Raw genomic sequence first — 18571 nt, 5'->3', positions numbered from 1 at the left:
CTGTCCGTACCAAGGCAGGAAAAACAAAAACATATATGTATGTATACATATATATATAACATACACATACACGCGTGTGTGTTTGCATCTGTATGTATGTGTCTGTGTGTATACACACATATATATATAGTATGGATCCTGTACTTTAGGAGGACGATGGCTATAAAAACAAACTATTACTCTGAGCACACACTCACAAACAAAGCAGAAAGGCTCACAAGACGAGGCTGGCACCTTCCCGGCGGGTAATCGGGTAATTTAACCTTATCTAACCCGGAGTCCGTTTCGTCACAGGGGAGATCCAATAATGGACGCCTTTGTGTTAGAGGAAGACCGAACTCACGGGCGGCTGGGTGGTGAGGGAAGTCTTGTGATTTAGCGGGGACTTTGCCGCTCCGACGGTCAGTAAACACTAGGCTGACCAGGGACAGGTAGGTGAGAAAATGATGGATGGAGCCGGCCCCGGGAAGGCAAGAGTGGTTCATGGGCCCGTTTCCTCTTCCCATCTGTTCAGGAAGGACGTCAGTGAAGTAGACTAAACACAGGGCCGGGTTCAGGGTTGCCCGGGGCGGGGTGGGATGGGGGGGGGGGGGGTTCGTTTGTGAACACAGCCCCGCAGCCTTTAAAAGGCCCTCCTCTGCGCTGCCCGAAGGGACACAGGGGGACCCGGCGCCCAGCACCCGACTTAAGGAGAAGCAGGATGCAGCATACTGCGGTCCCTCCGGACCTAGAAGCCCGGGACCGAGGGTGTGCCCGGTGCCCACTCCTTTCGGCCTGGGCTGAGAGGAGGAGCCCCTGGCGCCATGGCTGGCCTCCTGCCGCCCTTGCCCTGTTCCCAGGAAGTACAGCCCTCCCTTGGCGGAGGCCCATCCTGCTCAAGTCCTCTGCACAGAGGTCGCCCTCAAGGCCTGGCCGAAACCTAGTGCCTCCTTCTGGCTCTGCCCTGTCTTCGGCTCACTGTGTCCCAAGCCCAGGCTGCCTGGAACTCCTGGAAGTAAGGAAAGGTCCCTACCCTCCTCCTCTCCGCTTCCGCCACTCACTTCCCTCCCTGTCCTTCGCCCTTCGCTGACCACCGCAGGCAGCATGGCGGAAGGCTTTCTTTCCCTTGGAAACCTCTGTGGGATTTGCAGACCAACAAGTGTAGGCAGAGAGCGGGGTTAGGCTTCAGAAACTCTGGGTTCGAGCCCCAGCTGTCCCGCTGACAGAGGGGAGGCTGGACGTCACCGTGTGATGGGGCAGATCTGGGAAGACAGTGCTGGCTTAAAACCCAGGCTCTGCCACCACACCACGCGTGACTCCTAGTCTCTTCCGTCCCCAGGTCTCCAAATCAGCGGACATGAGGGCGTGAGAGACAGAGCTCACCTCCTCTATGGGCTATCTACACCAGCGCTTCTCAACCTGGGGGTCGCGACCCCTTTGGGGATGGAACGACCTTTTCACAGGGGTCACCCGATTCATAACAGGAGCAAAATGACAGTCATGAAATAGCAACGAAAATAATGTATGGTTCCTCACCACATGAGGAACTGCATTGTAGGGTTGCGCCATTAGGAAGGTTGAGAACCACTGATCTACACTTTCCTGCCCTCCAAGGTCCTGTCTGCGGGTCATTTGGAAAGCAGAGAACTAGAACTGAGGCTAAGGGCAAGGGTCAACATGGAGGGGAAGAATGGGAAAGATCATCTCCTGTTCCATCCGGTGTTCCCTGAAGAAGTTTGGGAGACACTGAATGGGGGGGTCAAAATCCAGGAAAGACCCTTCCAGGGGAGCTTCAAGATGAGAGCCAGGGCCAGCAGCATCTTTGTAGGTTTATATCCCATTCCACCTCCCCTCCCCAGCCCCATGTAATTAGTGCGAGCATTTCTAGACTCAATGTCAGTGGTCTAGACTCAATGTCAGAGGCAGCCCATTACAAGTCAATATGATCACCCCGGTACAGCAGAGGCATGCCTTGACAGATGCATCCCTACCCCCACCCCAAGCTGTGAGCACTTGCCCCTACATAGGTGTCCAGCAAAGGGCAGCCCCAAGAATACCTCAGCACCTCGGAAAACGGGGAGCACAAAGAAGGCTCCGCATGAAATGGACATGGCAGAAAATGCTTCACTGACCTGAAATGCACACATCTCCCCCATGTTCATGTCTTTGCCACGGAGATGGCACATCATAGTTGTATCCGCAGCGTTGTTTCCTCGTTCCTTTTGTGGTCATCACTTGCTGTCCCGTTGATTCTCACTCAAGGGGACCCCATGTGTGCAGGGTGCAATGGCTGTGGAGGGTCTTGGATACGCTGACCTTTTGGGAGCAGACCCGCACACTTGTTTTCTGAGAAATCTCGGCGTACGTTCAAACGGCTCATCTTTTTTGGCCAGCACTGAACTATTTGTGGCACTGGGGACTCCTTTCCTTGCATTGTTGCTGCTGTTGTTGTTGTTAGGTACTGTCAGTCGACTCGTGGCCACCCCGTGTTCAACAGAAAGAAACACCGCTGGTGCTGCCTCAGCCTCTTAATGATTGTTCTGCTTGAGCCTGATGCTGAGCCACCCTGGCTGCCAGTCCATCTCATTGAGGGTCTCCCTCTTTTTGCGCTGAACTTCTAACCTAGCATGATGTTCTTTTCCGTGGACCGGTCTCTCCTGCTAAGATAGATGTCCAGAGTCCAACAGAAGCATTGCCGCCCTCCTTCCTAAGGAGCATTCTGGCCGCACTTCCTCCAAGACACATTTATGTGTTTTTCTGGCAGCCCGTGGTACTTCCAATATTCTTCGCCAACATCACAATCTCCTTTATTGCTACCATATAAATGAGGCATCTTATCATTATTGACAATAAGACGGTATATCTAAAAAACAATGGATGGTTCAATTTAGGTAGAAAAGACATCAGTAAGGACCGTGTTACTCACGTGAAACCTCAGTTTCTTCCTGTAGAAGACACGGGCAATAGGATGGACTTTGGGGTCCTGGATTAAATAAAATCCTTCCTTCCGTAAAGTACATGGCAGCGTGCCAACAGTACTCATCCTCACAGCTTGTCTCCCGTTGTTATTTTTGTTATTAGTGTCTGTGGTTAAGAGCGAATGCCAACACAGTCAACCTTCATTAGTATTCAGGCTGTCACCAAAACCAAGGGTCCTGGAGGAGCAGGGAAGCTTTTAAGAAGATGAGCAGCTGTCTCCTTAGATGAGGGGAGAGACTGTCTAACTTCAGCGGGACTCTTTGCAACCTCCAGCAATAGAGAACCTATGATAAATGTTCATCGCTGGATGTGTTGGTCTTTATTTCCATTTCAATCCTGAACAACTGTTGACTTAAAACAAGGAAATGCTGGGGCAGCTCTGAATTAATCGCTAAATACAATCACTGTCTCCTGTCCTTTCATGGGCGTCTCTCCTGCCAAACGGCCTCCTTATTTGCCACCACTATCTTTCCTTCGATCTCCCTGTATGAACCCAATAGTCAAAATCCGAATGCATAGCCGCCTGAGAGCCAGTGTTTCGCGGTGTCGCTGTCTGCCGTGCATGTAAATATTGGCAGTCTCTCCCGGGTGAAGCTGTGGGTGTGCACAGGCTGTGTTTTCACACGGGTAACTCCGAGGGTGTGTAAATGCGTGTGGGGGTGTGAGACCGCCACCAGCAAGGATGATCCTTACCACCCATTCGCTCTGTTCTCTAAGACTGGCTCTCTGGGGGTTGAGTTCGGAATGATTAAGACAAAAGATTTGCTGGGGGATGGGAGGGGGGAGCCACAGAAGTACGTTTCCCTGGAAAACAGCAGTCTCCATTTGCAACTTTTATTGGCAACCCTGGCTGCCAGCAAGCACATTCCTTGGCACCTCTCGGAATGCAGTTTGCTTGATGAAGTGGCCTTGCTGTTTTCTGTGAGGTGCACGTCAAGTCAAAGGAGTGGCCTACAAAGAATGTGTAGCCCCAGACTGAGAGCACCCCCCTCACCCGGGTCAACTGAACTCAGAACAAAAGTGCTGTTCCTGATCTGGGCTTGAGGCTGGGGTGGTCTCTCCTATGGGGCCAGTCCCCGCTGGGTCGCGAGCTGCAGGTGTGAAACCAAGGAACCCGGCCCTCCAAGGTCCCACTCCAGCGGTGTGGCCTTCCTGGGGCAGCCCCTTCTGAGCAAGGGGGTTGGGGAAGTCGCGGGCTGGGTCCCCAGGTCGCGCCCTAGGACGGTGGGCGAGCGCCGGGGAGGAGATGTGGACAGCAGGGGGCGCTCGGAGCACGCGGACCGGCGCCGGCACCCAGGTACTCCCCGGGGGCTGTGCGCGGGACTCTCCACCGCTGTGTGCAGAAATGCTGGGGGGGGGGGGGGGCGAAGCGAGGGGCTTGGGTTTGCCTCCCAAGGGTCTGAAAAGGCCCCCGCCCCTCCTTCCACCTTAAGTGGGAAGCGGGGAGGCCCGGAAGGACAGAGGGGCGTCTGCCCTTGACTAGAGGGTCCCCTCAGCAACTGCTCCCCAAGGAAAGGTCTGTGGCAGCGCACCAAGCCAGGTGGCGGGCTGTGTTGTCCCAGAGTGGGGAAAATACCCAACTCCGGCCGAGGGTCTCCATAGCTGCGCCTTAGAAGGTCCGGGGTGTGAAGCCCGCAGCGCCTTAGGACACTCAGGCCTGGCCGTGGGTGCGCGCGTTGGGTCGCCCAGGGGGAGGTGGGGTGAGGAAGGTGGCCTGGTCCAGGGATGGCTGAGGGAGAGAGACTGGCTTAGGTTCCCGGAACGTCGGCCGAAGAGGCAAGGGGAAGGCGTGCGCAGCTGGCCGACCTGGCGCTGGGGTTGCTGCCTGGTGGAGCTCATAGATCCGACGGCGTCCCCTGCACGGTGCCGACGCCTCCTCCAGTCCTTGTGTCCGCAGCAGTCAACGAGTCAGTCCGGCTGATGGAAATCTCTGGAGCAACAGCCACTGACGAAACTGACGAAGCACGTCCGAGCCAGGCGGTTGGGCTTTTCACCCCAACACCTGCGCCCGCAGGCCTCCCGACACAGCACCCACCGCGCTAGGGCCTGGACCAGGCAGCCGCGGCCCCCGCGCGCCCCAGAGGGCGCAGGAGACCTGTATGGGATTCTCTCTCTCTCTCTCGTTTTTTCCCATCATCCACCCATTATGAAATTTCTGCTCACTTCTGGACTTCTTCTGGTAATCGAAGGAACAGTCTGACCTCCTTCTACCGGGTCTTATTTAGTCAAAGACCCAAATTAGGAGAGATTCCGTTTCCTTGTCCTTCCTGCTGCTGGGTTCCGCGCTGAGGCCAGGGATACTATCCCAGACGGATTTTACTGCAGCCGCGCGACAGGTGGGCTGCGGGGCTATCGTTTGACTGTAGGGGGTAAGCGGTCCCAGCAGGTGTTGATGATATGCGTATTCCTCTGCCCCTCCCCCTCCTTAAATAATTGGTGGAACCAGCCGGTCTTAGGGACTTGGTGGATGAAATTAAATTATTCCATTATAGAAACTTTCCCGCGCAAGGCCGCCCCTAAGAGAGCAACGAGCTGATGAACTCAATCCTGTAGACAGACAATGGATCATGTTGGTTTTAAATCGTAACTGAAAATAAATACTCTGGTTCGCTTGCTGTTTAAGAATTGTTTGGGTTTTTTTTTTTTCCTACCAAGGAGAGGACGACGTTGACAGGACGTCTGCACATAAACTCCTCCAGGCGAGAGACGAGAAGGAAGTCCATCTACCTGGAGCCTCAGGTCCCCAGTCATTCCGTACCCAGACCCCTCCGCCAAAGGCACACAGACGATCCACACTTCCTGACGGTTGGACAACGAATAACTGTTACTGACACCAGGTTAGCCTCCCTGCCCTTGGGTTTCTGGTTCACGCAAATGGGGCCAAATGGAAGATTAACTCGATTATCTAAATAGTTCGAAATCGCCCCCTCCCACTCGCCCAACGGACTTGGCTCCAATTGTGTGTGGAACTGAACCTGTGGGGGGAAATGTCTAGTGGCTTGTCCACTTTATCCCCCACCCCCACCCCATCCAAGGAGGCTATGCTATACTGAGGCAGACTTGCAGTCTCCCCTACCCCCCTTCCTGGGATGGAGAACCCTAGGATCGCTGCTCTCGGCCCACGCCCTTCCCTCATCTTTACACGCCTGACTTTCCGGTTTCCCCGCATCTCCCGGACCAGGCACGGTTACCAGGGAGCACGCAGGCGTCCTAGTCCCGCATGGGACCGATTTCCCGGGAGGGCTAGAGAAGCAAGTGGCCACCAAGGGCAGGGAGGGTGGTGTGAGCACGTCGGGGCTGCAAACTGGAAGGTTCCGGAGGTGGGGGGTGGATGGGGGCTCGGACATGGAGACATTTCCTGAACTGGCGGTCCCACGCCGCCGCCTCCTCATCCCCTCTACTTGCCTTGAAAAAATAAAAAACAAAAATAACAAAGACACACTGCTGTGGTGTCACGACAGCCCAAATCCCAGCATTTCCTGGAGTGGTCTCCACATCTCCCTTCTGGTCCTTTCGGTAAGCTACAAGCGGGGGCGCGGGAGGCCTCTTTTGGAACGTTGTTGTGACGTCACGCCCCTCCTAGCTAAGGAGCCCATCCGTGGGCCCTTGGAATTGTCACCGGGCCTGGCTGGCCTTCGTGGAGAGTGCCCGCCAAGCGACAATCCCACCGAACATCCATCACCGCTGTCGCCTGCGGGGCCTCCAGGCTGCGAGTCCCTACAGCCAGTTGTGAGGAATGAGCGGGGCACTTCCTGCTGGGGTATTTCTGCCCCCGGAGTAAAGGGTTGGGAGGGGGCTAACCTAAAAATAAAAACTCTAACCCCTCCTGAAGAGATAGTTCGCGTATGCCTTCGTGTTCAAATAACACCACTACCAACAATAATAAGCGCCTGAAATGCAATCAAGCCGGCAGCTTATAAAATACAAATGTAAATATCTTTTTCTGGCAAATAGCCAGCGCTGAATCAGTGGGAAGCTGATCCCTATAAAACACCTCCACCCCAGCCGGCCTGATCCTAATTTCACAATGGTAATGTTCATGCCCAAATCATAATACCAGGGCCACCGCGGGTGCAGGTTCGAAATTTACAGAAGAAGCTGTTTACACGTCACTAGGCTGGGGGGCCGGGCTGGGGCTGGAAAAATGGCGACGGGAAGAAAGGGGGGCTGGTTTGCAGGACCGAACACCACCAACACCCCCGACCGGGTCCGCAGGCATTTCCCGCATTAGAAAAACAAAAGAGTCGCTCTTGCTAAGTCCATCCCCAGCCCGGGAGCGATGGAGACATAGTTGAATGACTGGATTCGGCAAATCTGAGGTGTGGAGAGATCATTCGCTTCTTAGGCCCGGGCTGAAGCTAAAAGGCTCATAAATCTCGGTCTGGGGGGGCAGAGGAACAGGCTGGGCGTTGGACACAAATTCGGTTTTCAAATTGCAGGGCTTTCCTCGCCCCCCCCCCCTCCTGTCTTTAGTAGCCGCTAAGAGCTAAGCATCCTAATGAACCTGGGGGTTCTTCTGAGTTACCATTGACTTGGAAAAGGAGTCGCGAATGACCTGAGTTCACTGCTTGGCCGGAGGCGGCTGCCACCGGATTCGGAATTTCCGGACAGTCCCCCACCGCCTAAGGCGACTTCCAGCGGTCGGTCGCGAGGCCTCTTCTTCCCCGACCTAAGCGCCCATTCTGAACGACGCAGGGAGCTTTGTACCGTTCAAGTGACCAGCAGCAGTGCCTGCTGACAACCAGACTGCAATTTCCAATATAGTGCAGACGTAGGGAGCCGGGTTTCTAGCTGGGAAGCCAAGTGGGGCTCCCAACACGTCCCAGGAGCTACAGATTGTCAGAAATTGTGGGAGCGGAGGTGCTCAAGGCCTCACGCACCCGTCTGTCTTCACATTCTCCCGAACCCGCCACTCTGTGGATTGTAGCAGAGGACCTCAAGTTCCGTCTCCTAGAGGGTCTTGGCGAGGGTTGCCAAAATGCAGGCTCTCACTGCAGGCGGAGGGAGGCCCGTCTCTCCCCCGCTCCTTCTTTACGTGTCCTCTGATTTCTCATCTTTCTCTCCGGAGACAATCCCAGCCCTTCCGAAGGCACAGCTATCAGGTATCTGCGCTGGAGTTCTCCCTGTTTCCCTCCTCCAACCCCAGCCCTGAGTCGTCCTGCAGGTGTGACTTGGAATACCCCCTCCCACCCCCACCTCACCCCCGCCACACACACGCGTTATCTCTGGGAGCTGCAGCCCCGCGAGTGGAGCCGGAGAGGGCCCGGAGAAGCGTTGAGCGCTTGGATGTAATTATTTGCCTCTTGTCATCACACCTGCTAATATCCCTGAGCCTCAGCCTGACCCCTCCTTTGAACTAAAGCATCCAGAGATGAGTGAGAGGAGGTGGTGGGTGGGTGGCGAGTCTGTCAGGACCCCGCTCCGGCGAGAAACGGGAGCGCAGGGGATCTCAGAGAGACCGCATCAAGTGACACCTCGCCCTTGAGCCACCGAGGGTCCTGGAGCCTGCCTCGGTCCTGTGAGCCCACCCAAAGCTTTCAGCAGGGCTTTGCCCCCTTTCCTTATACCTAGCCCAGAGAGCTCGGGGTTGCGGGATCAGAGTGACAACTCCTTCCCGCCCAGGGACGGAGCACAGCTTTGATTGTGGCCTTAAAATCATGCTCTTTGTAACTGATATCAGGAAGAATCCACAAATGGGGGACAGGGGGGGGCGGTAAATTGGAGCCATCCATGTCGTGCCCTGTGTGAGATGGGAGATCAGGAGGAGGCAAAAAGGATGAAGGGAGAGAACGGCCGAAAGCGAGAAGTAGAAGGCAGGAGCGAGGCCTGGGCAAGTTGGCTCTAGCGATGGGCCGGCGGGCCAAGGACTGTGTAAAGGCCACGCGAGAGGACTGAGGGCTGGCAGCAGTGGCCGCGGGAGAGCCAGAGGGCCGAGGAGGTGTCTGGGGCCGAGGGGCCCAGGAAGTCTGGGGGCACAATGGAAACCTGCGAAGAGACACTTGGAGAAGCTGCCCCCGCGCCAGGCCGGGACCCAGGGCCCGCAGGCCACGGGCGGCTGCGGGCAACAGGCGCGCGGGCGGGCGGGCGGGGCGCGCGGCGGGCGCGGCGCGGGGCGGCCAGCGCGGCGCAAGAGCTCCAGTGCACGGCGCGCCGGACCTCTCGCTCGGGCTCATTCACGGTAGCTCTCGCCTCCCATTGGCTGCCGCCGCCGCGGAGGGCGGAGCGCCGCGGCCCGGAAAAAATGTAACTGCGTAAAAAAGTCCTCTCTGGGTGACGGATGCTCAAAAGTTCAGAAGTGTTCCCGATGCTGCCTTGAGCGGCCCGCGCGAGAGCCCGCGCTTGCTGGCGGCAGGGAGGGTGGCGCGCCGCCCCGCCCCCGCGCAGCCGTCCCGACTCTTTGCCTCGGTCCCCGGCAACTTGCTGCAGACCCCGAGAAGGCGCAGGCGGGTGCGAGCCGCGCGCCCGTATTACTTCGCCTCGGCGGCTCCTTTCGCGTCCGCGCCTGGAAGTGACTCCGCCGGTTCCTCCCCAGCGGCTCCAACGTCCTCGGCCGCTCTCCCTGCCGGCCGGACGCTCCTCCGAGAGGCCAGCGCAGGGCGCCCCCGAGGTGGCCGGAGGCGGCCCGGAGGACCCCGGAGCAGGAGGAGCCAGAGGCCCGCGCGCCAGCCGCCGGCGGCCCAGGGCAGCGGGCCCGGCAGCCAGCGCCCCGCAGGGCCCGGGACTCGGACTGGGCGGCCCAGGGCGGCGCGGCCCGGGGCCCGGCGAGGGTGGGGGGCGGCGGGCGGCGGCGGCGGGCGGCGGCGAGCGGGGCTCGCGGCGGCGGCCATGCAGGCGCGCTACTCCGTGTCCAGCCCCAACTCTCTGGGAGTGGTGCCCTACCTCGGCGGCGAGCAGAGCTACTACCGCGCGGCGGCGGCGGCGGCCGGGGGCGGCTACACGGCCATGCCGGCGCCCATGAGCATGTACTCGCACCCCGCGGCGCACGCCGAGCAGTACCCGGGCGGCATGGCCCGCGCCTACGGGCCCTACACGCCGCAGCCGCAGCCTAAGGACATGGTGAAGCCGCCCTACAGCTACATCGCGCTCATCACCATGGCCATCCAGAACGCGCCCGACAAGAAGATCACCCTCAACGGCATCTACCAGTTTATCATGGACCGCTTCCCCTTCTACCGGGACAACAAGCAGGGCTGGCAGAACAGCATCCGCCACAACCTCTCGCTCAACGAGTGCTTCGTCAAGGTGCCCCGCGACGACAAGAAGCCCGGCAAAGGCAGCTACTGGACGCTGGACCCGGACTCGTACAACATGTTCGAGAACGGCAGCTTCTTGCGGCGCCGGCGGCGCTTTAAGAAGAAGGATGCCGTGAAGGACAAGGAGGAGAAGGACCGACTGCACCTCAAGGAGCCCCCCGCGCCGCCGCCCGCGCCGCCCGAGCCCGCCGACAGCAGCGCGCCCGGCGCCGCGGGGCCGTCCGGAGCTCAGCCGCAGCCCGTGCGCATCCAGGACATCAAGACCGAGAACGGTACGTGCTCCTCGCCGCCCCAGCCCCTGTCCCCGGCCGCCGCCGCCGCCGCCGCCGCCGCCGTGCCCAAGATCGAGAGCCCGGACAGCAGCAGCGGCAGCTTGTCCAGCGGGAGCAGCCCCCGCGGCGGTCTCTCGGCGGCGCGCCCGCTCAGCCTGGACGGCGCGGAGCTCGCGCAAGCCCCGCCGCCCGCGCCGCCCGCGCCGCCGCCGCATCACAGCCAGGGCTTCAGCGTGGACAACATCATGACGTCGCTGCGAGGGTCGCCGCAGGGCGCAGCCACCGAGCTCGGCTCCGGCCTCTTGGCCTCGGCGGCAGCCGCCGCGTCCTCGCGGCCCGGCCTGGCGCCCCCGCTCGCGCTCAACGCGTACTCGCCGGGCCCGAGCTCCCTCTACAGCTCGCCCTGCAGCCAGAGCTCCAGCGCGGGCAGCTCTGGCGGCGGCGGCGGCGGCGGCGGCGGCGCGGGGGGCGCGGGGGGCTCGGGGACCTACCACTGCAACATGCAGGCCATGAGCCTGTACGCGGCTGGCGAGCGCGGCGGCCACCTGCAGGGTGCGCCCGGGGGCGCGGGCGCGGCGGCCGTGGACGACTCCCTGCCCGACTACTCGCTGCCCCCGGTCACCAGCAGCAGCTCCTCGTCCCTGAGTCACGGCGGGGGTGGTGGCGGAGGCCAGGAGGCTGGCCACCACCCCACGGCCCACCAAGGCCGCCTGGCGTCGTGGTACCTGAACCAAGCGGCAGGAGACCTGGGCCATTTGGCGAGCGCGGCGGCGGCGGCGGCGGCGGCGGGCTACCCCGCGCAGCAGCAGAACTTCCACTCGGTGCGGGAGATGTTCGAATCGCAGAGGATTGGCTTGAACAACTCTCCGGTGAACGGTAACAGCAGCTGTCAAATGGCCTTCCCTTCCAGCCAGTCTCTGTACCGCACGTCCGGAGCTTTCGTCTACGACTGCAGCAAGTTTTGACACGCCCAGGACCCTCCTGACCCAACTGAATCGAACCCCCAAACGGGAGCAGCCCAAAGGACCCGTCGATGCAAAATCGAAACCAAAAACAGCTCATGAAAAAAGTCTCTACACCAGCCAGCAGAATCCCTCCAAAAATTCAACTCACCAGCACAAAGAAAACTCTATTTTCTTAAAAGATTAATCCAGAGCCACCTCCACTGTGCCTTGTCTAAATAAACAAAATCGTAAACTATTGTGTACAGAGACCGCACAAGCGTGGTCTGTTAAAGGACAGTGTTACTCCAGATAACACGTAAGTTTCTTCTTGCTTCTCAGAGATCACGCTTTCCTCCTCGGCCCTCTCCCACACCCCCTGCCCTTCTTCCGTGGCCTCGCATCTGTAAGATATTCTTTCATCCTATGTTTAAAGGAGGGGGGAAAGCCCCATATATGAAAACCGCTTTCTTTTTATTCATGGACTTGTTTTAAAATGTAAATTGCAACATAGTAATTTATTTTTAATTTGTAGTTGGATGTCGTGGACCAAACGCCAGAAAGTGTTTCCAAAACCTGACGTTAAATTGCCTGAACCTTTTAAATTGTGCCTTTTTTTTTTTCATTATAAAAGGGAAACTGTATTACTCTTATTCTATCATCCTTTCCTTTTGTTGAACATATTCATTGTTTGTTTATTAATAAATTACCATTCATTTTGAATGAGACTTATATGTCTGGATACTTTAATACAGCCTTAATTAATTGAAAGGGATAAAAAGGATTTCAGAGATAAAACGCTAGCAAATAGTCCATTCTCCACCGAATCTTTGGATTCTGTAGAAGTCCTCTGACGCGCCCTGTCAAGTTTCACTTAATCGTCTCTGTTTTTTTGCTTAGGTTTTTTCCCCTCTGCAGCATCTTCTGCCACATGTACTACATAATCAGCTTGCTTTGAGGTTAGTAAAAAAAAAAAAAAAAGATGTTTTCCTAAATAGGTCTGAGTTGGCATATATACACAAATACTTTTCTCAATAATGATAGAACATGATTTTGAAACCTTAAGTCCATGGACTGGCTGTAATCTTACCAGTGATACCTGTGTACACAGAGATGAGACAGACTCAGGTGAAGATTTGGCTGGTGTCACATATAAAATTGCTATCTCTATTATACATTCATCCCTGTGAGCCAAATGCAGATGGAATGTTTCCTATTGCAATCCTTTCTAAGAGGAAAAATAAACCAGTTTTTTTTAATGCATGTAAATAAGTCATCCGAATGACAATCCTCCATGTATTACATTCAAGGATTGGTGTTTTTTGTTTGTTTGTTTTGTTTTTTAAATATACAGTGGGTTAGAAAGGGATATTTAATCTTTGGGAAACTATTTTAGAAGACATGTTTGTAGAACAGTCGTTCTTGAAAAGGCTTAAAGCACTAACCTAAAAGAAGGCGAAGGGAGCAGAAAGAACGTTTTCGCCCAGGTGGTTTCTTTTCGAATCAATTATTTTTCATGTTAATTTACAGTTAAACCTAGGGGGCAGTCCGGATTGGCCCTCCCCCTTTGTAAATAACCCAGGAAATGTAATAAATTCATTATCTGGAGGGTAATCTGCCCTGTCAATCAGACTTTGGGGAGATGGCGATTTGATTACAGACGTTCAGGGCCTTTCAGTTTGTTTTTGAGATAATACAGTTTCCTGCTATCTGCCGCTCCTATCTCGAGGCGACACTTAGCAGTAATTGCTGTCGCTTGTTGTCAAAATTTGATCATTGTTAAAGGATTGCTGCAAATAAATACGCTCTCATTTCAGTCAAAAACTGCTCAAGCTGGCTTCTGATTCGCTCGTCTCCTCGCCCAGAGCTGGAACCTAATAGAGGGGGAAGCTCGCAGGCTGAGGCGCAGGCTGCGCGGTGCGGGGTCGGCAACGGTCCCGCCTGGGGCTCGGCCGGCGGGCGGCGGCCCCAGCCCCTCGCGCTTCGGGCGCTGCCTCCTGGGGGGGTGATGGGAACAGAGGCCGCAGGCCCCACTCTGGGGCTGTGTGCCTTGTCCGCGGTGGGGAGCTAAGCGTGGAGACCCCGAGGGTGGTGCCATCCGGTTGCCGGAGCTGGGCTGGTTTTAGGCCTGAACTGGGAGCGACGGCAGGTGAACCACGAAAAACGCCTTTGTCCTCAGGGACGCAGTGACCGTCCCCAGACTTAGTCACGTGAGGCAGCCAGCGACCCGAGGCGCTGGATTTCTGGGGCTCACCGGGCGTGGAGGAGAAGCTCGGGGCCACTTCTTGTTTGGGGGGGCTTCCTCTGGTGGCTGCGGGGGCCCCAGCGCCGGGCCCCTGACGCAGCCTGGGACGCGGCGCTCGGACGGTAACGCTTTTCAGTTAATGGGCTTTAATTACCCGCCGCGGCCGCGGGGCCCGGCTTCTGTTTGTGTTTGCTCCCTCCTTCCTCCCGAGCCCCACGCCTCCCGCCCCCAGCGTCTCCCTCCCTCGAGCCCCGCTGTTGTCTCGGACTGGCTCCCGAAATAAGTTGTTTGGGGAGAAAAGTAAATAGAGAAGACCTCAGGGAGGTTTGGTGGTTTAATCACAGGCCGGGCCGTGGAGGCCGGGTAGCGCGCGCCGCGGGGCAGGTAGGGACCCCAAGGGTGTGTAGAGGGGACAAGGGTCGCTGCAGTGGCCTGGCCACAGGGCCCCACTAGGCCGAGAGCGCGGCCCTCCCCGCCTCCAGCCTCGGTGGCTGCCTGCGCCTCTTGCCCTCCTCGTCCCGCACTCCCTCCTCGCGGGGCCTGTGATTATTAACTATTTACTCATCGTTCGCCGCCTTTGTTTGGAAGACACACGTGTATTTAGGAACCCAGCCCAGGGTGGGAAGGTCAGCAACCCTGCCCTGCTCACGAGTGACAGCGCGCCCAGGCGCTCTCGCTGCGCCCGCAGCCTCCCGGGTGCCGCGCTCTGGCAGAACCTGGCCCCCACGCGCCCCGCATCCCCTCCACCTTCCCCGCCGCGCAGGGACAGCCCGGCGGCTGGGATCCCGTGGCTCTCCCAGCAGTAGCTGCGTCCTTGCTTGGTTTTCCAGTTCAGTTTAGAGAGGCCACAAATCACTTTGGATGGCCGGTGAGGGGGAGTCAGTCATTGGCCTTAATGGAGATGAGCGAGCCTTGTTCGGCGGGCGAAGGTCGGTGTGTGTTCGGAAGACACGTGTCTGTAACCTTCAGTGTCCCCCGGCCCTGGGCTCTGCAGATCTGGGGACAGCGAGGCCCCAGCTAGCACCCGGCCCTGAAAGGCTGTTCTCAGTGGAGGGTTCGGGACTGGGTGGGCGGCGGGACCAGCAGTCTGAGAGGGTGAACAGTTTCTGTCCTGCTTGCCAAAGAGGGTCCAGGGACTGAGTGCTGGGTGAGCTTGGCCATAGGCTATCCCTGGTTTGGTTCCCCATCGAGGACCCTCCCAGAGCCCAGGCTTTGGAAATGAGTTACTGGGGTCTTAAGTCATTCCTTTCTGGGCCCAGAATCTCTGAAGCTGGAGAAGAACGCCCCCCCCCCTGCCCTGACCTTGCTGCTGCCCCTGGCAGTGTGGAGTCACACCACTAATGGGAGCATGGTTTGTTCCCCCTCTTAGCAGAATGTTGGGATATTGGCTGCTGGAAGGTGTTTGTCTCAAGCAGATAGAGAGACAGCAGTGTCTGCCACAGGAGCCGCTTACATAATAGTTCAGAAACAGTGTTTGAATGAAAGGTCAGAGTTCTGCGCATTATTCCGATTTTTTAAAGTAGTGTATGTAACCTTTTCTTCTAGCAATAGGAGCGTTTGCTTTTGGATTCTTAGATCCCACTTAAGAAAAACCAGTTCCTGCCAAGCTTCTTTAGCCTGTGCGAATCTGCTTATTCCTTATGGGTTTGCGGGCTTGATCTGCACTTTTTCCGCAATAAGGATTCCCTCCCTACCCCGCTCCTGTAAATTGGGGTCATGTGTGCGAAGAATACTATGATCAGAAATACTCCCTGTTAGTTTAATTAATCAGCAGTGTGTTTTGCAATTAGCTTCAGTGGAAAGCTTTAGAATAAGTATTTTGTCCTTTATGTAAGAACGGCTGCATCTTTTTCCTTAGCAATTTTTTTTACTGTGAGCGGGGAAAGGCCAAAATGTGACATGTCATATACAAAGTTGCATTTGGCATATAGCACATGTGGTGGGAACACGTGCTGTTCTCCAAAGCGAAGCAGTTAGCAGGCCCTTTTTACCGGGCTACATGCAAACAAGCATGCATTTTACAATTCATTTTTCCACTCAGCGTGTGTCATTAATAATCGATGTTCACTGAGGAATAAAGCTCAATTGTGCTGGTGACCTGTAAGCTCTGGGCTGTTTCCTGTGGGGTCAGCAAACAAGAATGTGTTGGGGCTAAGTTGGCTGCCATAACTTTGATAGGTGAGTAAGGGGCGTAGGGCTGGAACTATTTGCGTGTTCCTTTGTGTAGGGGTATTTTTTAAGGTGCAGAGTCATTACTTTTGGTTTAGCGGCACAAGACCCCAGAGAGCCTGCTAAGGAGAAGCCAGGGACTGAAGCAATTGGGCTTCAGTAGCCATCCTACCACACTCCAGGGTGTTCGTGGAACCAGAAGCAAAGCTCTTGAAGTGAAAATAATCCTCATCCCCACTTGGGCAGGACCCAGGCACCAGGCACAGGCTCCAACCCCCCCTAAACTTGAATCAACTATTCTAGGCTCTGGTGGGGGGGCAGGGGGACTACAATGCAGGGCACTGCTGGATTCAACTTGGTGCGGTAACCCTGTGTCTTTTTCCTGACTCACTTTGGGTGGGTTCATGAAGCCATAAGCCCTTCCCACCCATTCATAAACAACTGTCCAGTTAGGGGCAAGATTAATAGTGCCCACGAAATAAAGCCCCACAGTCAGAGCAGAATGCGATTCCATGTTGTCATTCTTCAGCCTAGCAGGAGAGTGGGGCAGGAAAAGGGGTCTCAGAGGATATAGGAGGCCTCACCCCACTGAGCAGGACAAGGAGGCTGAAGCTCAGAGAGCCGGAGCTCACATCAAGTGGTTGAGCCCGCGGGAACATCGAAAGTCAAAGAGACCACGCTTGGTTTGCCACAGACGGACCCTAAACGGCAGGTCCAGAAATCCTGCTTTGAACGGGCTCCTGTTCCGATGTATGATTCGGCCAAGAAGTTCTGAGCAAGGAGCTTTTTTGTAGATGGTGGTTTCACTCACATCCACGTGAAGCAAAGTCTTCTTTGGCTATTGGGGGTCTATGCTAATAGCTTGAACTTTTGTGGCTCCATCACTCTCTTTTATTCTACCTGGCCCTTTCCGCGCTGGGAATCCGAAGTAATCTCATTACATGCTCCAGGTATCTGTATTACCCTGTCTCTCTGTGCCTCTCTGTCTCTTTCACCCCCCTCCCCCGCCACCACACACACGTTCCCATATCTCTGCAGAAGACCTTGGGTCTCCAGATTTCTCTTGGGTGTCCATACTCCCAGCTTGCTAGGTATTCCAGGTGGGCCACATGCCCACCTTTCACTGGGTAGATGTAGCCTGATTTCTCCAAGGCGGCCCCCAAGCAAGACTTGGGCAACGTGGCCTGCACAGGTCAGGGGAGGTTTCAGGTCGGTCAGAGAGAGGAGCAAGACTTAATGAAGTGAATTCCAGCTCTAAAGCTCATTCTGGAGAATGAAAGGCACTTCTCTCCGCAAATGTTCTCAACGTGATTAGGAGTGGAAAATTGAGCAAAATGTACCATGTCCGCCTTATTGGAAACCCAAATAAGGCACAGAGAGCAGACGGCTCGACTTAGGACCTTTGTTGTATGACTTTCCCATCTTACTCGGGCTCCCTCCAAAGAAACCCTCTGTTTTATATTATTTTTTTTGTTGTTTACTTGATTTTTCCCCTCGCTGATTTTAAATTTGCAGCATATTGAGCGTATTATAGGAGATGCAGCAGGATCTGGAATTCCCTTGCTTACAGGCCTGGTGTGTCCTGGAGAAGGGTAGACAGAACTCCCACTTGGGCTGTACAAGAAGTCCCGTTGACATGGTCCTGCGGGAGGGCCTTTCTATCCAGAACCCTTCTGCCTGCTGTGCGGACTGCTGAGATCCAGACAGCCACGAACAAGCCTCAGCAGCACTTCCATTAGACTCTGTCCTTCCCCCGGCCTCCTACTTTTCTCCCAAGGCAGCATCTTCCTCTGACCTGCTCTCAGATCCCTCAAAGACAACCCCCAAGACCTGGGGCGCCCTGGTGTCCACCCTGTCAGTTCTGAAAGACTGACAGCTCTTCCTTCCCACCCTGCCCCGCCCCTGTGTCCCCCAGCTGCCCCTACCGGTCGCTCCCACGAAGAGGAGTGGATGGGCTGCCCATTTGGCCATTAAGTCAACAATTGGTGCTACTTGGGTGGGCGTGGGAGAGCCATTTGTGAGCCCAGGGAGTGAGCAGGGGGGAGCCAGGGTCATGCTACCAGACCTCTTCTAGACTTGAGGGTAGGATCCCCAGAAGGGCTTAGGGGTCTGGGAAGGTGACCTGAGGGGTTCAGGATGAAGCTTGGGATCCTGGATTGGGAAAGGAAAGGGTTTGCTGGGGGAGGGGGGCACTATGTTATTTGGATTGAGAAACAGATTGAGAAGATAGTCCCCCCTCTCCTGGTTGCCTCCTCTAGGGAAAAGGCAGGAAGCCTCGCACATTTAGCACCATTAACTCCTAAGGCCAGCACATTTCCTTGAGTATAAAAACAGGTCATTGGGCCTACAGGTCGGGTGGGGGCTCATTAATGGAGACAAACGTGTAAACCGGACAGGGGTGGGCACACTTATTTAGAGGGGGGCTGGTGGAAAGGGGAAAAAAAACCTCTTCTTCCAATGGAGCCCCAGGGCGGCCAGCGGGTCCACACCTGGGGCTGGTGGCTGTCGAAGTCCTGTCTCTGAACTCAGCCCGTATCCTGTGAGGACCCAGCTTGTGCGTCCTAGTAGGGGTCCAGCAGGGCTCCTGGAGGGCCAGGTTGGCAGCAGCCTGGGACACGGGGCAAATGGGCAGGGCCAGGCGGACAGCTGCGGACAGGCAGGGGGTGCCTGTCTCGGGGAGCTCAGGGCTGCCAGTGCTGCTCTGCCAGGGCTGGGGTTGCCTGGCGGGGGTGG

General features: G+C 56.4%; 1 protein-coding gene across 1 annotated transcript; it reads left to right on the top strand.

Moving 5' to 3' along the window:
* The first annotated feature begins 9238 nt into the window (after positions 1-9238).
* FOXC1 (forkhead box C1) lies at positions 9239-12152 on the top strand. The gene has a single exon (XM_075531639.1). The coding sequence runs from the start codon at positions 9784-9786 to the stop codon at positions 11446-11448; it is 1665 nt and encodes a 554-aa protein (XP_075387754.1). The 5' UTR covers positions 9239-9783; the 3' UTR covers positions 11449-12152.
* The last annotated feature ends 6419 nt before the right edge of the window (positions 12153-18571 follow it).

The sequence above is a fragment of the Tenrec ecaudatus genome, chromosome 1 (genome assembly GCF_050624435.1).
Source record: "Tenrec ecaudatus isolate mTenEca1 chromosome 1, mTenEca1.hap1, whole genome shotgun sequence".
NCBI lineage: Eukaryota > Metazoa > Chordata > Mammalia > Afrosoricida > Tenrecidae > Tenrec > Tenrec ecaudatus.
The sequence above is the reverse complement of the archived record's forward strand: the minus strand, read 5'-3'. Positions and strand labels throughout refer to the sequence as shown.

What these genes read in the sequence shown, in the direction of transcription:
- FOXC1 (XM_075531639.1), top strand. Translation starts at nt 9,784, where the DNA reads ATGCAGGCGCGCTACTCCGTGTCCAGCCCCAACTCTCTGGGAGTGGTG.